This window comes from Drosophila arizonae, chromosome 3 (genome assembly GCF_054131065.1).
Source record: "Drosophila arizonae isolate 15081-1271.41 chromosome 3, UAZ_ARI_1.0, whole genome shotgun sequence".
Lineage (NCBI taxonomy): Eukaryota > Metazoa > Arthropoda > Insecta > Diptera > Drosophilidae > Drosophila > Drosophila arizonae.
The window spans coordinates 21802238-21816318 of record NC_142923.1 but is presented as its reverse complement, the minus strand read 5'-3'; the positions used below and the strand labels follow the sequence as shown (position 1 = coordinate 21816318).

The 14081-nt window shown below is 37.3% G+C and overlaps 6 protein-coding genes across 12 annotated transcripts in view; 1 reads left to right on the top strand and 5 right to left on the bottom strand.

Moving 5' to 3' along the window:
* The window catches only part of LOC108611614 (UPF0585 protein CG18661), an 87810-nt gene that overhangs the window by 68391 nt on the left and 5338 nt on the right, over positions 1 to 14081 (bottom strand). The gene's annotated exons all lie outside the window — the stretch shown is intronic.
* On the top strand, positions 485 to 14018 carry LOC108609529 (mitogen-activated protein kinase kinase kinase 7-like). Of its 2 annotated transcripts, none has more exons than XM_089464530.1 (5): positions 485 to 644; positions 709 to 1008; positions 1076 to 1255; positions 1311 to 1452; positions 13839 to 14018. In XM_089464530.1, exons 1-5 carry the CDS (start codon positions 600 to 602, stop codon positions 13859 to 13861), a joined length of 690 nt encoding a protein of 229 aa, XP_089320656.1. In that variant the 5' UTR covers positions 485 to 599; the 3' UTR covers positions 13862 to 14018. The 2 variants fall into 2 exon arrangements, with proteins under 2 accessions (XP_089320656.1, XP_017856740.2); XM_018001251.2 differs by lacking the exon at positions 13839 to 14018 and adding an exon at positions 2307 to 2616.
* Positions 2655 to 3428, bottom strand: LOC108611617 (uncharacterized). The gene is made up of 3 exons (XM_018004351.2): positions 3300 to 3428; positions 3055 to 3237; positions 2655 to 2998 (listed from the first exon to the last, which is right to left on the bottom strand). The coding sequence occupies exons 1-3, from the start codon at positions 3352 to 3354 to the stop codon at positions 2781 to 2783; spliced, it is 456 nt and encodes a 151-aa protein (XP_017859840.1). The 5' UTR covers positions 3355 to 3428; the 3' UTR covers positions 2655 to 2780.
* Positions 5538 to 6604, bottom strand: LOC108611615 (uncharacterized). The gene is made up of 3 exons (XM_018004349.2): positions 6451 to 6604; positions 6205 to 6387; positions 5538 to 6133 (listed from the first exon to the last, which is right to left on the bottom strand). The coding sequence occupies exons 1-3, from the start codon at positions 6506 to 6508 to the stop codon at positions 5913 to 5915; spliced, it is 462 nt and encodes a 153-aa protein (XP_017859838.1). The 5' UTR covers positions 6509 to 6604; the 3' UTR covers positions 5538 to 5912.
* Positions 6821 to 8395, bottom strand: LOC149269882 (uncharacterized). Its single transcript, XM_089466009.1, has 4 exons — positions 8353 to 8395; positions 8099 to 8287; positions 7648 to 7697; positions 6821 to 7389 (listed from the first exon to the last, which is right to left on the bottom strand). The coding sequence occupies exons 1-4, from the start codon at positions 8378 to 8380 to the stop codon at positions 7021 to 7023; spliced, it is 636 nt and encodes a 211-aa protein (XP_089322135.1). The 5' UTR covers positions 8381 to 8395; the 3' UTR covers positions 6821 to 7020.
* On the bottom strand, positions 12925 to 13661 carry LOC149269881 (uncharacterized). Its single transcript, XM_089464538.1, has 3 exons — positions 13514 to 13661; positions 13268 to 13450; positions 12925 to 13196 (listed from the first exon to the last, which is right to left on the bottom strand). The coding sequence occupies exons 1-3, from the start codon at positions 13569 to 13571 to the stop codon at positions 12976 to 12978; spliced, it is 462 nt and encodes a 153-aa protein (XP_089320664.1). The 5' UTR covers positions 13572 to 13661; the 3' UTR covers positions 12925 to 12975.

Sequence of the window (14081 nt, the reverse complement as noted above, 5' to 3'; positions counted from 1 at the left end):
TATACAAATTAGCAGGGGTTAGGGGATCTCGAGTCTCGATTAGAGCTTGCTTACTTGTCATCTAAGCTAAGTGAATTTATTAATCTCTTGCACTGTTCAACACTTACTCTTATAGTAAGAGTGGTAGAGACTGCTCGACTGGTGGAAAAAACTAAAATCTGTCAAATGTCAAATGTGATAAGAACATTTAAATGAGTGGACTTTTTAAAACTCGCCTCTTTAGTATTTGAAGTAAGCGTTTTGAAAGATTAAACAATCCTTGTTGTCAACACATAGAGCACTAAACCTTGAATCTGCAGCTTAACTAACGTTAATAAACCAAATTAATTGATCGATATGTATATCGATAATATGGAAATGGTTTGAGTTATCGCAAAACTAGATTAGCTCGTAATGCGTATGGAATAAATAATTATACACTTTTAAGTATCTAACTTTTGTGGGTTTTGAAATCTCTGCGGTCTTATCTTTTCAATTCAGTGCTAAAATAAAGTTCACTTTTGCAGTACAGTGTTTGTTCTTTATCAATAATCAAAAAGTGCACAAAATGCCTATTTTGTCGCACTGCAAATTAGTACGATTCTGCCTACCGTTGCGAAATGACTGCGATCCAAAGAAGTGATATTGAAATTAATCCCAATGACGTAAGCGATTATAAGAAATACTATGTATTTGATGAAATTTAATAAAAACTAATACACCACACAGAAACTTGGAGAGGGATCTTATGGAGCGGTATACAAAGGCAAATACAAAGGCGAAGATGTTGCCATCAAAATAATCGAGCGCAATATCGAGCACGGGCATATACAACGCGAACCCTTCTACATGGCTATGGTCAGTGACCATGCCAACTTCGTTAAATTACACGCAGTTGTGATGGAGAAAACCGAAACTCTTTTGGTAATGGAGTACATAGCCGGTGGAAGCTTATTTCACTTTCTACACAACACAAGAGACGAATTAACGTACTCGCAAGCCATTAATTTGTTGTGTCAAGCAGCTGAGGTATGTTGTCTATATGTGTATATGTATACATATATATGCATAGACATGATTCATATTTCATTTTTAGGCATTGGCTTATCTCCATGCAATGTCAAAGCAACCTGTTATTCATCGGGACGTAAAGAGCCAGAATATGTTGGTGGACGCCGAGCGCAAAAACTTAAAAATTTGCGATTTTGGTTTTGTAAGGCAGTCGAGAGATGAAATGACTGCAAAACGAGGTACTCCAATTTATATGGCGCCTGAGGTAGATAGACATACATATCTATGTTAACTTAACACTCATTTGATTTCAATGGCAGGTTTTCAATGGCAAAATGTACACTGATAAATGTGATGTGTATAGCATGGGCATTACGATTTGGGAAGTTCTGGCACGTAAGATTCCTTACTACAATGGTGAAAATAAGTTTCAAATAAAACTTCTTAGTGAAATTGATAAAGGTAATTCAATGCTATTTACTTACACCAAATATTTTTATACCCTGAACCCATTGAAAATGGGAAATCAGGGTATAATGGTTTTGTGAAAAAGTATGTAACGGGCAGAAGGAGGCGTGGCAGACCCCACAAAGTATATATATTCTTGATCAGCGTGACGAGCTGAGTCGATATAGCCCTGTCCGTCTGTCCGTCCGTCCGTCCGTCCATCCGTCCGTCCGTCCGTATGAGTGCGTCGATCTCAGAAGTTATAAGAGCTAGAGAGCTGAAATTTGGCATGCATACTCGTGTGTACCATACGCAGTATGAGTTTGCTTTATTTTTTCGATAAATCAACCGATAACTTTTTTATCGAGAATAATCGAAAAATTAATTTTGTTTTTTTAACTTAATTTGAACATTTTTAGACCTGGAATCTTCAAATTTGTGTTGTATATAAAGTTAATCGATACAAAGATTTTGTAATTTACAGATTTTGGATACCACGCCCCCTTTCCCCCAATTTGTAAAAAACGAATTTCAAGTACTAGAGACTTGTGCTTTGGAATGTACACACATATTCACCATATGATTACGCTCTAAAAGTTTCATTAAGATCGTATGTCTACAAAAGAAATTATTCAACAAATAATTTCTCATAATATTGCCCACATTGCAGCGCAGCCCAAGCGCAGTCGCTGCTTACTGCGCAGTTAGCAGAGCGCAGGCTTATGCGTGCATAAAAGAGGTGCAGAATAATTATCAGCTTAGAGGGTTCAGGGTATCTCCTAGTCGAGCAGTCTCGACTAGAGCCTTCTTACTTGTTATATACATATGTATGTATGCATATATTCTGAGCATTTGTATGGTTTATGCAGGTCTACGGCCCTCTCTGGATGATCTTAAATTTGATTGTCCGGATCAATTCAAAACTTTCATTCAAAGATGCTGGGATAAAGACCCTAACGTTCGTCCCACCATGCAGCAAGTTGTGGATGAATTGCGAAAGCATAAGAATGTTTAAAATCATGAATCATTCGATAATTATTATAATAGTCGAATTATCTAATCTGAATTTATTCCTTGATTATTATTATTGTTTAAATATTTTGCTTTTTGTTATAAAATTAATTTCTATTAAAAACTTTACTGTACTTTAAAGACCCAGATGCTTGTTTATAATATGTATATATTCCTGGAAACCCTCTTCTTATAAAGTGGATATATGTGGTATAACAGAAACGATTTTATTTGAAGTGTTAAAGACTTGGTTTGGTAGACAAGATAATATCGTTTGTTCGTGGTTATTTTCTGAATATCTTTACCAATCATTTAATAATAATTGTTGCCTATTAGCCATAGGTCTTACTTAATATGAGAGTGCAGACTGTGCCCACAATCGTATAGAGGGCTCCACCAATTTTGCCAGATGAATTTCTGTTGCAATTGTTGCCAGAGCAAACGATACACCTCGTCCGGTTCCAGTCGCTGACCTCGGGCTTCAGCTGCAGCGCACAGACGTCGAGATCGGGGTGAACACAGGCAAAGAGATGATAGTCCACAGAAGTGTCTAGCACTCGATATATTTATAATGGGGTAATACTTGCAACGAGTTAGCTTACTCACTTTTCGTATAGACATACTTCAGAGCGAGGCAGTTGAAGCGACTACTGTTTAGCTCAAGCACATTCCGATGATATGTGGCCAAATACTGGCTCGTCACATTTGCAGCATAATTGGTGCACTGGACTACCTTTGCATACCTGCAGCTGGCTGGACTAACGCAGTTGCGACAGACTAAGCAGTTTACTGCAATCGGAAAGTTCTTGGGTTTTTCATATTGAAATGAAATCTCTTCCAGTGCAACTCACCCAATTGCACAGAAATCGAACAGATTAGGAAACTCATCCAAAATATATTCTTCATTCTGAATGTGTAACAACTTTCCTTATCGAAGCTGCGTTTACAACTGATTTGCGTTAGCCCAGAAATAAGTGCTTTTATACAAGCAGCTCTCGACACAAACAGCTGCCATGCCTAACAGTAGAGTTTTAAGTCAATCTTAAAAGAGATGAGTCACTCTCAGTCAATTGCAACAATTAGTCAGACATCAGCCAGCTTTTAAGTCAGGCTTTGTAAATACTCTTACTGTACATATTTCAACTATCCAAAGACTCATCCATATTAAAAGCTATGAAAAGGACAACTATTTCACAAGTAGTTTATTGTGCTTCAGGGAAAATATGTGAAACTCATGCCAAATTTTTAGATCAATTGTTATTAAGTCTGAGCAAAGAAGAATAAATAAAAGAATATAAAACAAGTAAGAAGGCTCCAGTCGAGACTGCTCGACTAGGAGATGACCTGAATCATTCTGGACTTCATGCACTTATAAGCACACGCTTTGATAACTGCGCAGTAAGCAGCGGCTGCGCTTAGGCAATATTATGAGAATTTATTTGTCGAATAATTTCTTTTGTAGACATACAATCTTAATGAAACTTTCAGAGCGTAATCATATGGTTAAAATGTGTGTACATTCCGAAGCACAAGTCTCTAGTACTTGAAATGCATTTTTTACAAATTAAGGGCGAATGGGGCGTGGTATCCAAAATCTGTAAATTACAAAATCTTTGTATCCATAACTTATATACAACGCAATTTGAAGTCTTCAGGTCTAAAAGTATTCAAATTAGGCTGAAAAAACAATGTCAATTGTTCGATTATTCTCGATAGAAAAGATATCGGATGAGTTATCGAAAAAATATGATAAACTTGTACTGCCTATGATGTACACGAGTATGCATGCCAAGTTTCAGCTCTCTAGCTCTTATATCTTCTGAGATCCTTTTGCTCATACGGACGGACGGACGGACAGACGGACAGACGGACAGGGCTATATCGACTCAGATCGTCGCCTGATCAAGAATATATATACTTCCTGAAGTCTGCGATGATTCCTTCTGCCTATTACATACTTGTCGAAAAACCATAATACCCTGAACCCATTGAAAATGGGAAATCAGGAAAAAGTAATCAAGAAAATTTAAGTTTCCGGAAAATTTTAGAAACAGTGACAGCTGTGGCTAACTCCACACAGAGGTCCTAATCGGGATCGGCATCCTGTTGAGCCAGTCTAGCCATAACAGACTTAGTAAATACCGTCCCTTAGCGATTTCGTAAACCCCAAAAGCTAGAGAATTTGAATATTACAATTTCATCACTAGTATAGTATAAGCAGTAGAAATTTATGATTTGCTTTAACGAGTTATTCTATTTCATTATTATCGATAACTTAGTTTTGATTTAATTTTTTAAGGTAATTTTAATACCGTGAGAACTAGAAATGTTAAATCCTGTGTAGATCTTTATAATATAAGATTTAGGGTTCTGAATACATTCATCTGATTGGCGGATCAGCTGTCATAGCAGGGGTATATCTGAAGATATTATGGATTTCCTTCTGTTTACATATACATATTTGGATAGCCCTGTATATATACGATATCAAAATACTATTGCCAATCGTTCGATGCATTGCTTATAGATCAAATGAGTATTTTAGGAACAAATTCAATTAAATCGAGAATTTCACATTCAAATCAATATTAATTTGGCCACCCGCGGACTCACGGCTAATGTGAGTATTGTGGGGATATTCAAGTCTGAGATGCCCACCGTATTGCAGTAATTCCAATTGCAAGTGTTACATGCACGAACTAGGCTAGCCATACTGGCCGTAGGGTCACAGGCATCGATATTTTCATGAAGACAGCCCAAAATTTCATGGGTTGTGATCTCGCCTACAAACTGAAGCATTAATGGGTTCCCTATTAGAAGCTGTTCACCAATTGGATGGCTTACTTTCTGGTTGTCGCATAAGCCATGGCAGCCGTGCAGGGCTGAGCTGACGACACGAGCTGGATGTATCGCAGATATAGCAATATAATCCACTAGCTAAATAGATATGCAAAATCTTTGCTCAATCAAATTCAACAAATCTTTACCCAGTTCTAGACTCACAATGGCTGCAATGACTAGAGAAATCAAGCACATCTTTCACATGATTTTCCCAGACAACTGAGCTATTTATCTGAATAAGAGACATATTATATGTGATTTAAAATGCATTTAATACGTTTAATTGTAAATATATCGAAATTAATTATGGGCATAAATATCAGGTTAAAATACGATAAATATGATTTAGAGTTAATACAAGATTACATATTACAGCTACGAATATGATGTCCAATATATCCAACCAATATATCGAAAATGTCGTCTATCTTTAACAAGTTAAAAAACTCTAGTCAACACTGCTCGACTACGAGATCCCCTAAACTCTTTGAGGAACTGATATTTCAATATATTTTCGCATTTTATATATTTATATAATTTTAACAAGTTTAAGCGACTGATTGTTTGGGATTAAGGGCACCCCGAATAGTTTAATTTTTATTTAAAAAAGCAAATCAGATTCCTTATATGAATATTTTGGCTAGGATCAGAAGCCAAGCTGATGATAGAATGGTAAAGCTGCTCTTGCTAAGAGTTCCCGCCGGATTGCGATGATTGCAATTGTCGTAACCACAGAAGTAACAGGACTTATCCCAGTCATAGCTGTTATTCTCGTTCCTAAATAAATAACAAACTGATATAGAACTAAAGTAACAACCCAGAATCTCTTGGGTTATGACGTTGTCTGCGGAAAGAAATGGGGATATTAAATATAATCAAGCACTACAGAAATAGTTCTTCATATTGGCTAATTACTTTGGGGGTAGTAATATGTTAGATTCAGGCACTCGAAGGAATTGCTCACGGTTCTTGGAACATTGCTGTGAAGCCTTCTCAGCCAATCGCTGGTCGTGTTGGCAGTTTGTACGTTGCAGTACTGTGAGGTGGGGGAGCGACAGGAGCTCGGCGAATCGCAGGTGTAGCAATACAGACCGTTAACTGCAGATGTGATATGGATTAGAATTGCTGAAGCACACACAGTTCATTTCCAGCTTTTCTCACCCGTCTGCAGGCCCAAAAAGGCCGCTAGCACTAGAGCACAAATTAACTTCTTCCACATTTCACTTCCAATTACTAACTAATCATCATGTCAACTTTTTTAACACTAAATACCTAGATATTTACATTGCTTTACTCGACCGATAAGATAAAAAAGCAAATCAGTTTTTTTTTTTTATGGGCTGGGCTTGGTTGTGTCTGGCAAAAGGGATGTCCACCTTATCAATATTACCTATACGATAGAGCACTGCTTCGTGGTAATTAACACGCTATTTATGGTAAATAGTTTGTATAATAGTTGTTGTATTTCTGTTTATCTATAATAGAGGTCAGCAATAATTCATTTGTATGCTTTTCAATATCGTTGAAAAGTTGTACAGGTTTGTATAAGTAATCTTATGAACGATGTTGCGCATGGCAACAATATTATTAAATGTTTGTACAACCATATTGCCTCATCTACAATCCACAATTATACTGTGTGGAGTTATGATCAATATACATGATGAACTAGTACGGGGATTTGAGAAAGAAGCTTGTGCTCTTCCTATGCGTATCAATGGAATACCTACTTCAAAGACAATTCTTTTTAAATGAGATTTTGAAATAAAAGTAATGAATATACAGATTATGTATATTGATATAGAAGCTCTTGCTGAAAGTACCGGCTGGATTACTATTGTATTTGTCTTTGTTGCAGGTCTGGCAACCTTCCTTCCAGGTATCTCTCTTAGATGCGTTTAAAGGTAAAATATTAATAGGAAGGTCGGGGTGATAACAGCCTAGATATTCATGGATCTTGGAGTTGTCCGCGAATGCCAAATAGAAGAAACACATGAAAAACGCACACACATCTGACATTAACTGAGAACTGTTTTCAAAGTAATATGTGAGGTTCATGCTACAGTTGTCGAAAATATATCGAAATATCAATATGCAGATATTTTTTGTTTAAAAATTATATTTATATCGGGATATTTTTTTGCCAAATATCGAATATTTGTTGGCGATTTTTTGATATGTTTGTGATAAGTGAACCAAGCGCAAGCCAGTGAAAAACTTGAATATGGTGAAAACGAATTATTCGGACTTTAAAAATGGAACAGCCAAATTTAATTTGTGCCTTAAAATATTTTTTAAAAATGTGGTATAACATCAAATAGGGCGTCGCATTTGAAAAACAAGCACTATGATGCTTACACTGTGCGGAAAAAGAGAGCTTGAGATGTACAGCAGCTTGCCGCAATCTTCTAAGGAAAGCAATCCAATAATTTTTTGGATTTCTCATAAGGCGTCTATGTCTGGAGTATCGAAGATCGCACTACGATGCCTATCCACCCCTGGTAGCTCAGTGCCTTCCGAGCGACTTGCTTCCGCAATAAAATGTGTTGTCAACGACTCACGAGGTCGTATGACGGATACTCATTTCACAGAACGCGTTTTTTTATTTTTTTTATCTTTGAGTACCGAATACTAGAGTTAGGCGGTCTTTATCCTTTTAATAACAAATATTTATTCTTATTATTCTTGTGTTTTGGGACGGATTATAAATTTATTGTGAAAAAAAAGTTTTCGAAAAAATCGGAAAATCTTGATATATCAATTTTTTGAAAATTGCATATCAAATATTATATTGATATTTTTTTAAAACCTAAAATATCATCGATGCGATATTTTAAAAATTTTCGACAACCCGAACTACTTTCTACGACGGATACAAATTTGTGAATGGTGTTCAACCAGCCGCTGGTCTCATTGGCTGTTTTATCGGAGCAGACCTGGGTGCTGGGATTGAGACAGTTACCAGGTGAAGTACAGCTATAGCAAGTCAGACCACTCACTGAAAGAGCGTATATTGTGAATGCCAATAATTCGTTCCAGATGGAATTTGTTCTAAGTTACTACGAATCTGTACACTTGCGGTCGCTAGCATTAGGCTAAAAATTTACTTATTCCACATCTTGTTTAGTAAAATTTCCAGCTAGTACTAGGTCTGAATCACGAGTGAATCATTTCAACTGATATGTGTTTACTATACTGCGCCCGCAGGTAATAAAGATTAAATTAAGTTATTGTTGAGGTTGTACACACTCTATCGCTCTCTCTTATCGCATATATTATCAACATCGTATCGAAAATGTTACATATAATTCTGTACGGACTTACACGACAAATTTTACAATATATATTATAGACTTCAATAAAAAAAAAACAAGTAAGAACGTTGCAGTCGGGCGATACCGATTGCAGAAGACTCATTCACAGCCCAAACGCTGTCAACCAGAGTATATAGTGCAATTTTCAAGTCTAGTGCGCAACAAAAAACAGGGCATGATCCCATTTAAAATGGGAAAATCATCGATAGCTATTGCTATGATCATTGCATAATTGCATTCAAATTACATGCATATGTATATAATTTATACAATTTTGACTTTTAATAATATACATGTATTTATATCCATATATTGGATACCGGCTTCAAGCTAGCAGCAGATCAGCGCGATTTTACTATACATGTGCACACACTCATCGTCTATTCTATGCGTACAGACAGAAGCGCGCCTTTTCTCACATTCTTAGAATTTCGATTGATTTCTGGACTTTCTAGCCGTTACTGTAGTTTTGTCTGATGACGCTCTCTTATTAAGCTATTCTATTTTAGCAGCTGAGTGCTCGAGCAAAGCAATGGCGCGGGTGCTAAGGGCGACGCAAGTAACGTTAGAGTAGGGAGGTTCGAACCTCTACTATGTTTTTTTTTTTTTTTCATACATTTTTCGTTTTTTTATAAAATAGATATTTTATTGGGAAGGTGCGAGCTTGACTGAATGGCACTTAATACTTTTCATTTTCTTAGTCGAATAATTTTATAAGTTTAAATTTGTTTCTTCTTAAATAGCCCTCAAATACATACATATGTATATATGTAAGTCTGCACGCATAGCATCAAGCATTCCAGCCTTATACACGCGCTCATTTGTATGTGTGTATGTATGCACACATAAATGCGTACTCTAGCATATTCTAAGAATCTCGTTGCGATTGATTTGTCTTTGCATTGTTTTTGAATTTCCAGCCACCACTCTGGCTTTTCTTTGCTATGTGGCGTCATAACAATAATGTGATTTCGTTTTAACTTCTATTGATCGAAACGACGCGGTGGTGCTGTAGGCTGAAGCGCCGACGACCATTATTTTAGCTATTTTGACAAACATGCTGTTTGGGTTGGGTGCGAGTTCAAATCCCGCGGAAAACACTTTTTTGTAAATTGCAAATTTTTGTTATTTTAGCTTCTTTTAAATTTTTTTAAATTCATAAAAATGTTTCCTTTTGTATTATGAATATCTATTAAGCTTATTTATATGTACAAATGCATAAATAGATGGCTGACGCATATAAATGTCGCGATACGGGCACTGTAAATGCCGATTGCCACGCCCCTAGTGGCCGTCGACTCCTCAATTTTAGCCAGTTCTTAGAACGAGTAACCGGTTACCTAAATGCAAAATTTGAATTCTTACGCTCAAAAAATGTGAAAATTACAGGGTATTTTTCGATATGCCACGCCCCTAAAGAGGCTTAAAAATTATTTTTGGGGCATCGATAGAGGAGGCTACCAGTAACTTAACTATCCAAATTTGAAGCTTCTAGCTCTTAAATTGTAGGAGATATAAACTTTTGCGGTTTGCCACGCCCCCTATGGGCGGACATATATCTACCATAGCTCGTTGGACTTGGGTGATCAACCCGCGTATATATACCAAATTTCAGATCTCTAGCATCAATAGTGCCTAAAATATAGCAGAATTCGAAAAATCACTATATCTTCAGGTCCGATTTGCCACGCCCCTAAGGGACGTAGATATATAATTTTTTCACCCATCTTCATAGAATTAAAACATTAGCTTACGTGCAAAATTTCAGCATTCTAGGTTTATAACTTTAGGAGATACAGTTTTGTCCGATTTGCCACGCCCCTAATGGGCGGAGATATATCCGCCATAGCTTGTGATCTTGGGTGGTTGGCGCGGACCTACATACCAAATTTCAGCTTTCTAGCTCTTCAACAAACATGATTTCTGGTATATCGGAAAATGCATTTTCCGATTTGCCACGCCCCTAGTGGGCGGATCGGGAAAATTTTAACACTTTATAAATCGGAGATATACACGAGTATGTGTTCCAAATTTCAAGTCTCTAGCTTCAATAGCGCCGAAATAGATTGCGTTCATACGGACAGACGGACAGACGGACAGACGGACAGACGGACAGACGGACAGACGGACAGACGGACGGACAGCAAGACGGACATTGCACAAAACCAATATACTCATTTCACTTTCGTGAATGAGTCTAATAAATTATTGCAAAACTTAAAAAAATCAAACACTTTTGTAATTCGTAATTCTTATCAAATTTATAGTACAAATAGAATATGCAAATGCGATTTACTAGCAAAACAACAAAACTAGAGAAAACAAGATATATAAAACTTGAACGATTGCAAATTGCAAACACGTCTTAATGTCTAAAACCCAATACCAAGCAAGTATTGGCCATAACAAATAAACAAAAGTAGAAGGACAACCACGATAGAAAAAAATACCTAAACTAGGAACGAGGGGCAATGTTTCAAAAATTGAAAAGCATATATCAGCTGCCTGGACATGTCACGCATAACTAAATACAAAAGACAGAAAGAGCCACAGAAACAGATGCAGGATATGAAGGCAAAAAATACAAGAAGCATAAGCTTCTGCCAAGGATACGTTGAGGATATTAAATGACAGGACAAATGGCAAGCTGAGTAGCTGAGCAGGTATCTCGAAGGTAAACGAAATGCGCAAATCCTGTTCACAATACCAGGAGACAACAAACAACAAATAGCTGTGGGTTAGATTTATAAACATATATATATATACATATAAATGCATATATATATATGCGTGTATGTATGTATGTGCGACAATAGGTAAACAAGAGAATTACAATATGCTTTTTTAAAATTAGAAAAACAACGTGCAATAGTCAAGGCAAATGGTGAGGCATGCCACTCTCCTGACAGGACAATAATATTGTGATAGAGGCGGTGGCAGGGGCAGGGGCAGGGGCAGAGCAGGGACAGGTGCAGGGACAGCAGCCCGAAAGATAAACACAAGCCACACAGACATCGAAGGGTCGTGGCAGTGCTGTTCGGCTTTCGGGTCGGGGCTGTGCGAGGTGCGCTTCACAATTGTGGCAAGAGTCGGTGGGGCGCCTTTTCGGCTTGCGGCTGACAGTTGAGCTGCTTTTCATTTTGTTTTCGATGGGCGTGGCCGCGACACGTTGCAGCACAAAACAGAGTGCTATGAGAGGCATTTCTTATTGTGCTGCGCAGCGAGACAACTGGATGGCTTGTGCATTGCATTAATGTTCCGGTCACGTATCCTTTTTAATCCTGACAAGAATATTATTTCCATAAAAAATGGCACGCAGCTAGCTGCGCGCGCTGCCACAACGAAATCGTTGCAGAGCGTCAAGCATACGCCACGTATGCCGCAACCGAATCATTGACACGACAGCAACGGCAGCAGGCAGCAGAGACCCAACAACGACTCATGTATCTAATTTTATTATACGAACACCCACATCTATACAAATACATACATACACACACACACACACATGGGAAGCAAGTTCAAGCATTAACATAACGGTCCACGGATAGCTTTAAGCATCGCGCGTAACTTATGCGACTGTCAACACTGCGTATGCGTATTGTGCGACGGCTTAAAAGCTAAAGTTTAATGTTGTTGTTGGCATTTATATTTAACTGAATTTATTAAAAAGTTATATACTATTATATGCTCTGTTTGCTTAAGAGTAGGACGCACTTTGCACTAGCATTTCTTTACAGATTGATCAATAAAGAATAGTAGAATAGACAATAGTAGAATAGCCAATAGAAACAAGTTTGCGCCTTGGTTTAGCTCGTCCTGGAGTGGTATTTAAGTCGATTATCGATTTCAAGCCAGTCAATTAACAAAACTCTATATGTATGAATTATAGTTGTCTATGCTGAACAGCTCACCGGCTTTTCTTTCAAATTCCTATTTAATAAGAAAATTCCGTTGCTTAAAATCGCATTATCCAAAGTCCCCTGCGGCATATAATTAGAGCAAAGAGAGGCAACAGAGTTTTTCTTGTTCCGTATGTTGAGCTGCTCTCTCACGATCCACTTGAGGATTGTAGAGAATGCTCTACCGATGCCATAGAAACATAGAAACATTAGGGATTCGTTGACGTTGGGATTCCATCAGTCTGTTCGTCTGTTCGTAAAGCATTTTAACGATATTGAACTTCTTATCCGTCTTTTTGTCTTTTAGTGAAATTTCATAAACACATTCAAAATGAGCAATCAGCGTATAATGATTATATGATTATATGATTAAAGAGTCAGGATCCCCGAAAAATGTTTCCCAAAATGCTTATCGAATATTCCGGAAAAGATTGTACTGGGTTTTATTTGTATTTAAAAAATCATATTCCTTATACGAATATTTTGGCTAGGATCAGGAGCAAAGCCGAAGACATAATGGTAAAGCTGCTCTTGCTAAGAGTTCCCGCCGGATTGCGATGATTACAATTGTCATAGTCACATATGTTACAGTACTTGGCCCAATCAAAGCTGTTGGTCACATTCAGACTTAGATTACAAACTGGTATAGAGCTATAGTAGCAACCCAGAATCTCTTGGGTTTTCACGTTGTCTGCGAAAATAAATGCGGATATTAAATATAATCAGGCACTACAAAAATAATTCTGCGTATTGGCTAATTACTTTGGGGGTAGTAATATGTTAGATTCAGGCATTTGAACCGATTTTCCACGATGCTTGGAACGTTGCTGTGAATCCTTCTCAGCCAACCGCTGGTCGTGTTGGCAGTTTGTACGTTGCAGTACTGTGAGGTGGGGGAGCGACAGGAGCTCGGCGAATCGCAGGTGTAGCAATACAGACCGTTAACTGCAGATGTGATATGGATTAGAATTGCTGAAGCACACACAGTTCATTTCCAGCTTTTCTCACCCGTCTGCAGGCCCAAAAAGGCCGCAAGCACTAGAGCACAAATTAACTTCTTCCACATTTCACTTCCAACTGCTAACTAATCACCAACTCAACTATTTTAACACGAAATACCTAGCTATTTACATTGCTTTACTCGACCGATAAGATAAGAAAGCTAATCTATTTTTTTTTTTATGTGCTTGCATTGTTGACTCAGCCTAATTGGGGATGTCCATTTTTTCAGCATATTCGACTTATATATAAGACTATTAAGTCATAGTAATTAATAGAATTTTTAATTTGCAGCACAATCAATATACCCAGCATTTCGTTTCATTTCTTTTAGTTCAGTCCTATTGTGCAGTTTGATCCGAAATGGCTGCGAATAAATATTATGAATTCGATTATAATGGAACTCGATGTCAAATACTTCTGATCCAAAGAAATAAAATAGAATGCGGTGCAGTAAGCTGTCATAATAGATATAATGTATTTAATGGAACTGCAAAAAAAAAAAAAAAAACAATCCACTGTATAGAAACTTGGAGAGGGATCTTTTGGAGAGGTCTACAAAGGCAAATATGCTGGC

What these genes read in the sequence shown, in the direction of transcription:
- LOC108609529 (XM_018001251.2), top strand. Translation starts at nt 600, where the DNA reads ATGACTGCGATCCAAAGAAGTGATATTGAAATTAATCCCAATGAC. An exon ending in TGTTGTGTCAAGCAGCTGAG is followed by an intron (nt 1,009 to 1,075) that starts GTATGTTGTCTA and finishes TTTCATTTTTAG; the next exon opens with GCATTGGCTTATCTCCATGC. An exon ending in TCTTAGTGAAATTGATAAAG is followed by an intron (nt 1,453 to 2,306) that starts GTAATTCAATGC and finishes TGGTTTATGCAG; the next exon opens with GTCTACGGCCCTCTCTGGAT.
- LOC108611617 (XM_018004351.2), bottom strand. Translation starts at nt 3,354, where the DNA reads ATGAAGAATATATTTTGGATGAGTTTCCTAATCTGTTCGATTTCTGTG. An exon ending in TTCGATTTCTGTGCAATTGG is followed by an intron (nt 3,238 to 3,299) that starts GTGAGTTGCACT and finishes TTCCGATTGCAG; the next exon opens with TAAACTGCTTAGTCTGTCGC. An exon ending in GAAGTATGTCTATACGAAAA is followed by an intron (nt 2,999 to 3,054) that starts GTGAGTAAGCTA and finishes ATCGAGTGCTAG; the next exon opens with ACACTTCTGTGGACTATCAT.
- LOC108611615 (XM_018004349.2), bottom strand. Translation starts at nt 6,508, where the DNA reads ATGTGGAAGAAGTTAATTTGTGCTCTAGTGCTAGCGGCCTTTTTGGGC. An exon ending in CTTTTTGGGCCTGCAGACGG is followed by an intron (nt 6,388 to 6,450) that starts GTGAGAAAAGCT and finishes TCACATCTGCAG; the next exon opens with TTAACGGTCTGTATTGCTAC. An exon ending in AACATATTACTACCCCCAAA is followed by an intron (nt 6,134 to 6,204) that starts GTAATTAGCCAA and finishes TTCTTTCCGCAG; the next exon opens with ACAACGTCATAACCCAAGAG.
- LOC149269882 (XM_089466009.1), bottom strand. Translation starts at nt 8,380, where the DNA reads ATGCTAGCGACCGCAAGTGTACAGATTC. An exon ending in GACCGCAAGTGTACAGATTC is followed by an intron (nt 8,288 to 8,352) that starts GTAGTAACTTAG and finishes ACGCTCTTTCAG; the next exon opens with TGAGTGGTCTGACTTGCTAT. An exon ending in TCGCATCGATGATATTTTAG is followed by an intron (nt 7,698 to 8,098) that starts GTTTTAAAAAAA and finishes TGCTTTCCTTAG; the next exon opens with AAGATTGCGGCAAGCTGCTG.
- LOC149269881 (XM_089464538.1), bottom strand. Translation starts at nt 13,571, where the DNA reads ATGTGGAAGAAGTTAATTTGTGCTCTAGTGCTTGCGGCCTTTTTGGGC. An exon ending in CTTTTTGGGCCTGCAGACGG is followed by an intron (nt 13,451 to 13,513) that starts GTGAGAAAAGCT and finishes TCACATCTGCAG; the next exon opens with TTAACGGTCTGTATTGCTAC. An exon ending in AACATATTACTACCCCCAAA is followed by an intron (nt 13,197 to 13,267) that starts GTAATTAGCCAA and finishes TTATTTTCGCAG; the next exon opens with ACAACGTGAAAACCCAAGAG.